This window comes from Equus quagga, chromosome 3 (assembly GCF_021613505.1).
Source record: "Equus quagga isolate Etosha38 chromosome 3, UCLA_HA_Equagga_1.0, whole genome shotgun sequence".
Lineage (NCBI taxonomy): Eukaryota > Metazoa > Chordata > Mammalia > Perissodactyla > Equidae > Equus > Equus quagga.
In genome coordinates, this window is record NC_060269.1 from 116475613 (window position 1) to 116488061 (window position 12449).

General features: G+C 37.1%; 1 protein-coding gene across 1 annotated transcript in view; it reads left to right on the forward strand.

Moving 5' to 3' along the window:
* Positions 1–12449, forward strand: part of LOC124236837 (protein furry homolog-like) — a 244218-nt gene that overhangs the window by 168618 nt on the left and 63151 nt on the right. The window contains exons 27-35 of the mRNA XM_046655776.1: positions 718–809; positions 2659–2831; positions 4470–4630; positions 5176–5286; positions 6123–6277; positions 7088–7187; positions 8259–8427; positions 11254–11513; positions 11875–12015. Coding sequence (XP_046511732.1) covers positions 718–809; positions 2659–2831; positions 4470–4630; positions 5176–5286; positions 6123–6277; positions 7088–7187; positions 8259–8427; positions 11254–11513; positions 11875–12015 — 1362 coding nt within the window. The remainder of the gene's footprint in view (positions 1–717; positions 810–2658; positions 2832–4469; positions 4631–5175; positions 5287–6122; positions 6278–7087; positions 7188–8258; positions 8428–11253; positions 11514–11874; positions 12016–12449) is intronic.

Below are 12449 nucleotides of genomic sequence, written 5' to 3' on the forward strand. Positions count from 1 at the left end.
ATATATCTTGAATTGCTCTGTACTATGCAAATGACGTCATCAATGAAATCATGAGCTACAGAAGAGAGTGAGATAGGAGATCTGTATGTTACTGCTATATGAGTTACTGTTGGAAGCAGAATCAAGTCGAGGCATTACAGCTGTTACTCTAGGCATTAGGACTTTGGCCCTAGGAAGACAAGCATGTTTATTCATACCATAATGATCAAAGAAATGTTTTCTTTTGTTTTTGTTTGTATTTATTTTTTGTGCCAAAATTAACTGTTAAGTGGAAAACTTTGGCATGAGCAAAATCTGTAGGGTTTCTTCAGTCCCCTTCACAATATTTTCCCTGTTTTTCTGTTATGTTTTGGGGAGTATCTTAGGGAGTTTTTTTTTATCATTCAATGAGAACAGTTTGCTAACCACTTCACTTCTTCTAAAGATGTCAGACTGGCAAATCACCTAAAAGTAACTGTGGAGTTTTATTTGTACCCCACATAAGGGGTATCACCATGTAAAATGTCATGTGATTTTATTTGGCTTGTTAATTTCAAACCATCAGCACATATCTCTTTGATGCAGTAGCTACCAGAATGGTCAAAATCTACATTACACAAGCTACATAATTTTGCTAACTCTCAGACATTCACATTGTTCTCTCCAAGTTACACTAACAAGTTTGCTATCAATTTCCCTGAAGGGCTTTTCATTAATATCTTTGTATCTTTGGAATAGAATATGAAACGGCGCAGGCGTCGAGATATTTTACGAGTACAACTGGTACGAATATTTGAACTGCTGGCAGATGCTGGTGTCATTAGTCACAGGTTGGTATTGGATTTTGATTTTTAAAACTTTGGAATGATTAGGGAACATAATATTTTTTCTCTCATGAACTACAGAGAAACAGAAAAGCACCTTTGCAACAAAAAATCCCTGTCTGCATCACGGTAAACATTATTTAGCAGTCAAAGATGCATCCAGCAAATTAACTAATGGTTAACAAATGTATTGAAACACTAGTGCTGGATTGCTTCACGCAAAAATTGGATATAATGTTGCGATGATTTTGATGTTTGTTGGAATCTAGTAATCTAGGTAAGTGGACAGTAGCCTTTTTTGTGTGTGACTGATTCAACTATTTCTTACCTCATTTTTAAGATCTATTTCTTCTGGACTTGTAAAAATAAATCATATATTTAAAGGCTAAACATTATAAGGTTTGTAAATTTATTCCAATCAACTGTTAATCTGTCCTGCTGGGAAAATTATGAAATCCACAAACCTAGTTCTTAACTGTTTCCACTTTTTGCAAATGAAAACATAAAACCTGGGGCTGCGGTTGTAATAAAAGGACAGTCCCTTGAGGAAAATTCCGTCAGCTTTGTTTTTTTAAGAGAAATGAATATAAGGCTTTCACTATTATGGACTTTTTATTTCCTTGGTTAAGGGAAAAAAGGATGAAGTCTGAATGCCAAGAAGGTATAGAGGTCTTTGCTTTGCTCACCCAATCGATTCTCTGTGCCTGATGCACAATAGGTGCTCAATGAATATTTGTTAAAGGAATGTTTTATTCTGGGCCAGGTTGCAATCTACTGAATTGGTTTCCCATCCACTAATAAGTCATGACCCAGAGATTAAAAACACTTGTTTAAGGAATAAAGAAAAAAATTTCATCATAAATTCATTCAACATATTTTTACTAGACTGATATTTTTGATATACTATGGTATCACTGTGACTCCTTACACTTGTTTTCATGGCTTTAGGATGTTTATAAGAAGCTATTGACATCTATTTAAAAAATTGTTTTTACTTTTAAAATCATACGTTTTAGAAGTCCTTTGCAATGTAAGAAGGAAAAGCTGACGCAAATAAATGTGAATGTAATAGCTAATCATTTATACAGCACTTACAGCTTCCTAGGACGTTTATAGATGGTGACTCATTCATATTCATACTGAAATGCTCTGAAGTAGATACTGGTCACATGCTTAATAACTGACGGAACAAGACTGCGTTCTGAGATTTCTGACTCTAACCAAGTGACCCCCTTCCAGTCAGGTTTCCAGGCACAGAACCCTTGCCTCAAAGAGAATCTGACTGCAGAGATTCTTGAAGCAACTCCATAGATCTAGATGGAAGATTTGAAAACCAGCACTCTTACTTGAATTCTCTTAAATTTCTGTAACTCCAGTAATCCCTATCCTAGGGTCTTGCTGAGAATGAGTACCTAATGGGTCTTTTATTGATTATGCTAAAGGCCCTAATATGAATGTGCATGGCAACTATGAGAACAGGTAGAACTAGTCTTTCTTCTTTCTGCCTCTCTCAGCTGACCCTCCATATCTCACATGCCTCCTTATTTTGAAGAGCTACATATTTCGATGGAGAGGGAGTAACCTTAGCACTGAGTAGTTGATTAAAGGTGGATATGGGGTTGAATAATACAAATTTCAGTAGCAGTTCCTTTGATTGAGAGGTACTGTCTATTTTTATATTTACGAGGGCCAAAATCATGTTCATTTAATTTTTGTATATTAAGTTGCATACTACCGTGACCATGCAAACTTCAATATATATTATTCTGATTTTGACTACTAGGAATTTGTTTTGATTTAAATTATAATTCAAAATCACGTTTTCTTTATCATTTATTTCCTTCCATATTTTCAGTGCAAGTGGTGGCCTTGATAATGAAACACATTTCCTCAACAACACTTTATTGGAGTATGTAGATTTGACTAGACAACTCCTGGAAGCAGAAAATGAAAAAGACTCTGACACACTGAAGGATATACGATGCCATTTTAGTGCCTTAGTGGCGAATATCATTCAGAATGTTCCAGGTATGATTTTCAGTTTCTTAAACCATTATTAAATATTCAGGGACCATCATATTTTTTCTTCCCCTGAGGTTTTGTAATCTAAGTTGATAAAACAGCATGTGAACATACTGGAAAAATATCTCAGCATCACATGGATGGCAAGAGTTTGTTTTACCTTTGAATTAGTGTCAGTGATTAGAAATCAAAAAGGAGCCCAGCTTAGGTTTTCAATGACAGCAATCAAGACACTAACACAGGGGCCAGCCCGGTGGTGCAGTGGTTAAGTGCACAAGTTCTGCTTCAGCGGCCTGGTGTTCACCAGTTCAGATCCCAGGTGCAGACATGGCACTGCTTGGCAAGCCATGCTGTGGCAGGCGTCCCACATATAAAATAGAAGAAGATAGGCACGGATGTTAGCTCAGAGCCAGTCTTCCTCAGCAAGAAGAAGAGGATTGGCAGCAGATGTTAGCTCAGGGCCAATCTTCCTCAAAAAAGAAAAAAAAAAGACACTGACACAAAAATTTGAAGAAATCAGTAGAATAAGCTCTTTGGACAAACTTGTTCTAGACCCAAGAAGCATAATACTCCCAATGGTAATTGAGAATAGGATTAACGAGATACCTTTGAATAATGAGAGAAAGGTGTGGACCACAGATGTAAAGAATAACAAGGATACAGTGTTACTGATTGAGTCCTTTCACAGATGGTTGTGCCTCTTATTGAGCACATACTGTATTCCAGGTACTTGTTTAGGCAACAGGAAGATTGATACATGTAATTACATTTTAAAAAGTTGTAAATTATTTACAAGTGTAAAATATAAAAAGGTTGTTATAGTCTTTGGTATACAATGTAGATACAAGTGTTTTTTCTTCTTTCTGAAAAAACATGAAAGTTATTTTGTTACCTGAAAAAGTATATGCAAGCAGCTGACTTTTAAAGTAAGAGCATGGGTTGTGTTTTATAACATGTTCGTGTAAGCACCTGTTTAGGTGCATTAATTTCAAGTGCAGGAGCTCTGTTTTGAACTTTAGGGGAAAATGGTGAATTTTAAAGTGGAAAGAATCCTTGGAGATCATGTTGGCACCATCAGCAAGAGGCAGCAGAGTGGGTTTGCACGCCAGGTCTCACACCTGACTGCAGATCCAGCAGCTCCCCTTTCGTCTGTTTTGTATATCAAGATCCCATGTAAGGATTCTTTTATAAAGACAGCTCCGCTGCTGAGAACATACAAATTTAAAAATAGCTAATCTAGTCCAAAGCCCTCTCTTACCACCAAACCGAGGTCCAGAGTGTGTTTGTGTTCATGTTTTGGCCAAGTTCATCATGTAGCTAGCAACAGCCCAAGGAGAAGCAGGGTCCTGACGCCCAGCTCTCTGTAGGCCTCCGGGCAGCACTGTCCCTGCCAGGAAATCCTGTGTGCACAGATGCTGTATCTCATATAATGCTGTGTTACATGGTGACAAAGACTGCAAGTTTGTTTCTGTGACTTGCATATATGTAAATGATTTCTGTTACTATGGAGGTTTTTGGTAGATTAAAATAAAAACTTTTGCTTTCTTTTTTACATCACATACATATTCAATAATAAATAAGTTGACGTGCATGTTTAAAGTAAAAAGGAACTAAATTTCTTTTTCGTCTATTTTTTATTTACAGTGCACCAGAGAAGAAGTATTTTTCCTCAACAGAGCCTTCGTCACAGTCTGTTTATGCTGTTCAGTCACTGGGCAGGGCCTTTTAGCATCATGTTTACGCCCTTGGACAGATACAGTGATAGAAATATGCAAATTAACAGACATCAGTACTGTGCACTGAAGGTATTTACTTAGAAATCTGTTTTGTTTTTTCTTATGTTAAGAGTAGAGTTCAATTTTTTTGTCTCTCTCAGTACCTGGTATTATAAAGAGGACAGAAATTTCTTCAAAATACCTGAGAGTATTAGAATTTATATTTGCTTGCTGCATTCAAATACATATACAGTAGGTTTATTTAAATGCATAATATACAATGCAAAGAAGTTCCAGAATCTACCAAAATTTGAATGCCATTTTCCTAATGAACTGAGGATTACCTTGAAGAAATACCTATTTTTTTCCTACTTAAGTACTTGCTCTTGGTCTTTTTTTTTCTTTCTCTTCTCTTCCAGTACTGTTCAAACTCCAATTGGGTATCGTTATATTTATTTACTACTTACAATAAATTTCTTGGTTTCAAAATTATGACGTTTTTCTTTGTAAAGAAAAATATTAAAGATATTGTGGCTACATAAGCATAAGTAAAAATATCCTGCCTCTTCTCATTAAGCAACCAACATTTAACCTCCTAAATGTTTTAAATGTAATTCTAATATTATTGTTTGAAGGCTATGTCTGCTGTACTGTGTTGTGGCCCTGTTGCAGATAATGTAGGACTTTCATCAGATGGCTATTTGTACAAATGGTTGGATAACATTTTGGACTCTCTGGACAAAAAGGTAATTTGACAACACCCTTAAAATTTCATAAGAAATTGCATTGCATTTGGAGTTATTGTATGGCTCACTGAAAATGTCTTTTTTTAATAAGATAGGTTAGAATGATATGCAGAAAACATATTGTGTAAAATTAAATAGGATGCCATAGTGTAAGAACTTTCTAATTCTTATTTATTACTCATTTGAATAGTTTTAATTTCCCTTTTACATTATAGGATTAATACGGTAGTGTTGTATTTCTCTCACAATAGGGTTCTAAGTCTGTAAGTAAAATTTTAATGTAGAATACATTGATCTCCTAGGAAGAAATATGTTATTTGCTATGTTTAATTTCTTTTTTTTTTCTTTTTGACCACTCTCCAGTTAATCATTCTTTCTTGCCCTGCTTACTCCTTGCCCTCCTTACTCTCATGCAACATACACATAGGCTTCACAATTTAAAATAGGACTTAGGTTTTTTCACTCAGAATATTTTCTGGTGGGTTATCAAAAGCAAGAATACAGCTTGATGAAAGTAATTGGAGAGGTTAATAACTCACTTTGCTGAAAGCACTTAATCACTGTTCACATTCATCAGCCACCCTCGGGGCTCTGCTGGAGGAGAGAATTGTACCACTAAGAGTCTTGTGTGAAAGGCAGGAGACCAAATATAATTTATCCATGTCATTTTGTTTTTTCTTCTGGCTAAATAAAATGAAAAGAAGTTGAACGAAAAGAGACTGAATTTTGTGATTAAATATAAGAAATATATGGAGTATATTAGTAAAAATGTGAAGTAGACAATTAAATGATGTATAACTTTCTCTCTCCTGGGCAATTCTATGACCTGTACTTAGGTTCATCAATTGGGCTGTGAAGCAGTTACATTACTGCTGGAGCTGAACCCGGATCAGAGCAACCTGATGTACTGGGCTGTGGATCGATGTTACACTGGTTCCAAGAGGGTGGCAGCTGGCTGCTTTAAAGCCATAGCTAATGTATTCCAGAACAGGTACCCAAGATACTGTCTTTCATGTGTTATTTAGATTTTTTTTTTTTAATCTCTGCTCTCCTTGGCTTTCTTCTTCTTTTTTTTTTGTGAGGAAGATTGGCCCTGAGCTAACATCTGTTGCTAATCTTCTTTTTTGTTTGTTTGTTTGTTTCTTCTTCTCCCCAAAGCCCCCCAGTACATAGTTGTATATTCTAGTTGCATATCTTTCTGGTTGTGCTATGTGGGACACCACCTCAGCATGGCTTGATGAGCGGTGCTAGGTCCATGACCAAGATCCAAACTGGCAAAACCCTGGGCTGCTGAAGAGGAGTGCGTGAACTTAACCATTTAGCCACGGGGCCAGCCCCATTCATCTTTTTATTTTTTTCTTCTCCCCAAAGCCCCAGTAGATAGTTGTGTAATCTAGCCGCACATTATTCTAGTTCCTCCATGTGGGACGCCACCACAGCATGGCTTGATGAGCAGTATGTAGGTCCACGCCTGGGATCCGAACTGGTGAATCCCGGGCCCCAGAAGTGGAGCATGTGAACTTAACCACTCAGCCATGGGGCCAGCCCCTAGATTTTTTTTTTAAAGAAATTATTTCCTGTTGAATTCAGAAATACTAAGAAATCAGTATTTTCTCTCCTTAAGCTCTAAGGATAATGGTCACCATGCATCTGTTGTCGTTCCTTTTGCCTTAAAAAAAGCCCAGTCATCTCAGAGGCTGAGCAGCTGCATGCCTGTAGCCTTGCCCCTTGAATATCATGTTTATTGACTTGTTGAAAACCTCTGAACATTATTTACCTAACATGTAAAATTTGTCCCTAGGGATTATCAGTGTGACACAGTGATGCTCCTAAATCTGATACTGTTTAAAGCAGCTGATTCTTCTCGAGGTATCTATGAAGTTGCTATGCAACTTTTACAGGTCTGTAAACAAATGTTAATTAAAAAATTTTTTATTCAGGATTTGATGAAGTGCAATTATCTATTTTTACCTTGAAAGTATACTAATATTCAGCTTTATTTTTAATAATGAGGTGTGGTATCAATTCCTGATTATTGTTAGAAATAGAAGACAAAGATGATATGGGTCATTTAAGTCTATAAATAATATGAATATTCAGAAGTGTATTGTAGAGGGATTATGTTTATGATCCCACACACACACTTGTAGGTGTGTGAGAGTACTTATAAAAATCGAGTGGTTAGGGCCTGTGTGTACAGGTAACTCTTTCTGTTTACCAGATAAGAACAATATGAGTCAAATTATTTTTGAGAACCAAGTGGAAAGTAATTAGTTCTTTTATGATAACCTAGTATACTTTGTCTTTATTAGACTGAGGAGAGTAACCTAGAATGTTAACTTACCAAGTGTGGATGTATTATTATTATACAATATTTAACTAATTGATAATAACATGAGGCTCTTCACTCTTAACCAAAGGTTAAGGATGGGATTTAAGTAGATGCTGATTTTTCGGAGGGTTTGAAGTGGTACTGGTGCTGGTAGGGACCATCTTAGGAATTATACCCTAATGTTTTGATTAATTAACAGGAAAGTTCAGTAGCGTAGCTCTTTACGTAGTGTAATGCCAAAAAGACTTTTCGTTTATATTCCATATTTAATCTGTGATTAACTAAGATCTGTTTGAAGATTTGTTTTTCATTTATACATCTTGTGTACAAAATCTAGTCATATTTTTTAACTAGAAAAGTGGTAAATCTTTTTCAAGTAATTGTGTATTAAGTTGCTGAAGTTGTTTTCAGATTATGCTACTAACCCAAACCATCAAACATGAGGAATGTAAAGCCTTGTAAACAGTTATAGTTTTTTGCAAACATTCTTGGAGTTAGGAATTAACATCTTAAGTACAATATATATTACTATATTTTTTTAAACTGGAATATTTCTTGGGAGAAGACTGTAATTTTTTAATTATAGCTGAAATTTAGAGGACCCATAGAATCTTAAATTGATGGAATTACTTTCCCGTAGATCCTGGAACCGAAGATGTTTCGCTATGCTCACAAATTGGAGGTTCAGAGAACAGATGGAGTACTCAGCCAGCTGTCTCCTCTGCCACATCTGTATTCAGTTTCATATTATCAGTTGTCTGAGGAATTAGCAAGGGCATATCCTGAGCTAACTCTCGCCATATTCTCAGGTATGATCATTGAACTAACTGGCTAGTAGTTTTTCTTTAGCAATCATTTCTAAAAAACTACTTTTGGGAAATTTTAAATATGTTAAATTTAAGGCTGAATCGAAACAGAACATGTCTTTATAGAAGAGAATTTTTTTTCTTTAATAACAACTCTTATACTAGTCTATCATGATATTTAGATTTCTTACAGGGCTTCACACTTTGCCCTCCCTTCTCTACCCTACCCCAGCACAAAAAAAAAACCAAACAACAAAAAATGTAGGGGGTAGGGGGCTTCATATGCAATTTAAAAATGTTTCTTTGATATAGAACTTCCTGAATCTTCTAGTGTGTGTGTTATCTTATGTATTGGCCTGTCTTTAGTAATAAAGATGGGCTGGCATAAGGATACAGGTTTCTTTGTGTAAGTAAAACTGTAATCACAGGGAAAGGTCCTGCAGTGCCTTAAGCAGAACTATTGCTGGGATCCCACATTGATTTCTGGTCCACTTTCTTTTCCTTGGGGCCAAGAAAGATTCCTGTTAGGGGTTCCTTTCTAGAACATGAGGGATGTGTGTTGTCAGGCAAGATATCATATCTATCTGGGTCTCCCAGGACTCAAATTTAGGACAGTTTTGGGATCCATCTAGTTTAACCTTCTGCCTAATGAACATACTATTGCAAATACCTCCTTGAATTGAAAAGTAATTGTAACACAAAAGACAGTCCCTAGTTTTTCTGCCTTTCATCTGCAGCAAGATCTTGGTCTCGCCTGAGTACTGGGCATGCACCAAAATTGCCATCCAGGGGATGGCAAGATTCTGCTGTGGATCCTTTCTTTCATTTGGGCTCCAGCCATAGTGACCTTAGCCTTTTTTGGGAGTCTTTCCACAGTGCCTATTTCGGCAGTGGAAATAGTTTGTTTCCCATCCCCAGTTGACGTGACTGGGGAAAAAGCAACTTAAGTTCTTTTGACATTCAGTCTGAAAGCAGCTTACCTCTTTGGTTTGCAGTGGTAGATAGCAGCAATCATGCCCCTCTTTGTTCCCCAACTCCCACAGTCCTGCCAGCCTTTTTAAGATGTACATGGATGGTCATCAGCACAAAGTAGTCGCCACCGTGAATGCTGATTTTTAGGGGCTGCTGGGCTTCTTCTAGAGGCCCCTGCACAGAAGGCAGAGAAGTCCAGCTGGGTCCCAAAGGTCATGAAATTGGTCAGGATGGCAGCTGGTAGTGCTGTGGCCCCAGCTCCCGCACATACTGTGGGACTCTCCCCCAGACAAGATCTCTTCATTCAACTACTTTCAGAGCTCCAGGTCTAATATTTCATTCTAGAGGCAATCACATTGATGTATTAACAGAGGGATTCTTGGAAAAAGTTAGAATTGCGCAGAATTCTTTGCAAGGCATTGGACTCAGCACTTCATTGGCACTATATTGAATTTGCACAATAACTCCATGAGGCAACTAGTTTGTTACCCTCTTTTTACAGAACAATAAATTGAGGATCAGAGGTTGACAGTTTGGCCTCAGGTCAGGCAGCTTGTTTGTGGTAGAGCTGGGGTTCAGACCCAGGTGTGTGTGATTCCAGAGCCCAGTTTTGAATCACTGTGCTTCCACATTCACTCCTTCTAGTGAGTAAGTAAGTGCAAGATCTAAAAGGGGTAGGGGCCTAAGGAGAAAGAAGATTTTTATTTAAAGTTGTTTATGGAAATTAAACAGTATATAAAAACTCATGGGCTTTGAAAGTAACCTTGTGTTTGAATCCTCTGCCACTTGCTACTGTCTGACCTCGGGCAAGTTACCCTGACTCTGTCCACCTCACAGGTTTGTCATGAGCGTGAAATGAGGTGAATGTAAAAGTAACAAGCACATCATAGGAGTCTCCCCTAGATAGAACCAAAACCTGAGGTTCTGCATGGGTCAGTTTAATTTAATTCATGTATAAAGATTGTCTTTTATCTTAAAATTGCATTTATTTATTTTGGTAAAAAGCACATATAATAAAATTTACCATATTAATCATTTTAACTATACAGTTCAACAGTTGTGTGTTTACATCATTGTGAAATAGATCTCAAGAAATTTTTCATCCTGGAGAACTGAAACTCTACCCACTAAACAATTAACTCCCTTTTTCCTCTTGCCCCAGCCCTTGCTAACTACCATTCTACTTTCTATTTCTATGCATTTGACTACTTTAGGTACCTCATGTAAGTGCAATCATACAGTATTTGTGTTTCTATGACTGGCTTATTTCATTTAGCATAATGTCCTCAGGGTTCATCCATGTTGTAGCAAGTGACAAAATTTCCTTCCTTTTTAAGGCTGTGTAGTATTCCATTATATGAATATACCACATTTTGATTATCCATTCGTCAGTGGGCACTTGGGTTGCTTCCACTTCTTGGCTATTGTGAATAATGCTGCTATCAACATAGATGTGCAGGTATCTCTTCGAGACTCTGCTTTCGGTTCTTTTGGGTATATACTCAGAAGTGGGATTGCTAGATCGTATGGTAGTTCTCTTTCTAATTTTTTGATGCACCACTATACTGTTTTCCATAGTGTTTGCACCATTTTACAATCCCACCGACAGTACGCATTTATTTAACCATCAATGGTATTTTATATAAAAAGTAAGTACATGATATATGCTAGCTGTTACTTTACGATGTCACCAAGGTCAAATTTATTAAAAGGAGAAACAGTACTCATAATTTTTAAGTATAATGAATAAAATCTGGCTTCCTATTCTTTAAGAATGAGATGTTGAAATTAATTACAAATCAACGAAAACCAAAATTCTATCAATTATTCCCTCTTTTGGCTTGTTTGCAATTACAGAGATAAGCCAGAGAATTCAGACAGCTCACCCCGCTGGGAGGCAAGTCATGCTGCATTACCTCTTACCATGGATGAACAACATTGAGTTGGTAGATTTAAAACCTTTGCCCACAGCAAGGCGACATGATGAAGATGAAGATGATTCCTTAAAGGATCGAGAACTTATGGTGACTAGCCGGCGCTGGTTACGAGGAGAAGGCTGGGGCTCCCCACAAGCCACTGCGATGGTTTTGAACAATCTGATGTACATGACAGCAAAGGTAAAATGGAGTTTGTGTTTCCAGTTGCTGCCCAAAATTACTGAGTTACGAGGAGTCAACAAGGTTAGAAATAGATGAAGAGATTAGATAATCCTGTGATAAGCATATGTACGTTATAAATTCCTGTCTTTAAAAAATATCTCAGTAGATATAAAATATCTTTTTGGGGAGGGAGCTAAAATCATATGCGATTAATGATATTTAAGTATAGATTTGTTGAAAAAAATGCTTATTCCTCTAAAGCATGGAAACAATTAAAGCTGTCCATAAAAATGTTATTTTCTGATATTGCATGATGTGACAAGTTGGAAATTTAATAGACAGTCATTACTGAAGTATGTGTTGTGTTTCCTGCATCTAGTATGGTGATGAGCTGGCCTGGTCAGAGGTGGAGAATGTGTGGACCACACTTGCAGATGGCTGGCCAAAAAACCTGAAAATAATTTTGCACTTTTTGATCAGCATTTGTGGAGTGAATAGTGAACCAAGCCTCTTGCCTTACGTATGTATTCAAGTTCATTTGACTTTTTTTTCAAAAATATTTACCCGGTGTCTTACAATCTCAGAGCATGGGCCGCAGTAGACTGGCAGAGGCAAAGCCAGGGCCAGGATGAGGACAGTCAGGAAATCGCACATGGATTTACTCATTGATTCATTCAACCAGTATTTTCTAGTTTCATCACAGGCCAGCTGCTCTTCTAGATTCTGGGCATTACAATCTGATGGATGATACAGATTTTATTTTATGAAACTACACCTGATTTATTTAATGAATAAATCAGTAAGTTAATAAAGTGCAGTCTTGATAAGGGCTACGAGGGAAAATTGCAGAGTACTGAGAGGGAATGACCTGGGAACCACAGCCATCTGGGAGGTTTAGAGATGCTGCTCGAGAGAAAGTGATAGTGAAGAAGAGACCACAAAATTGAGGATGTT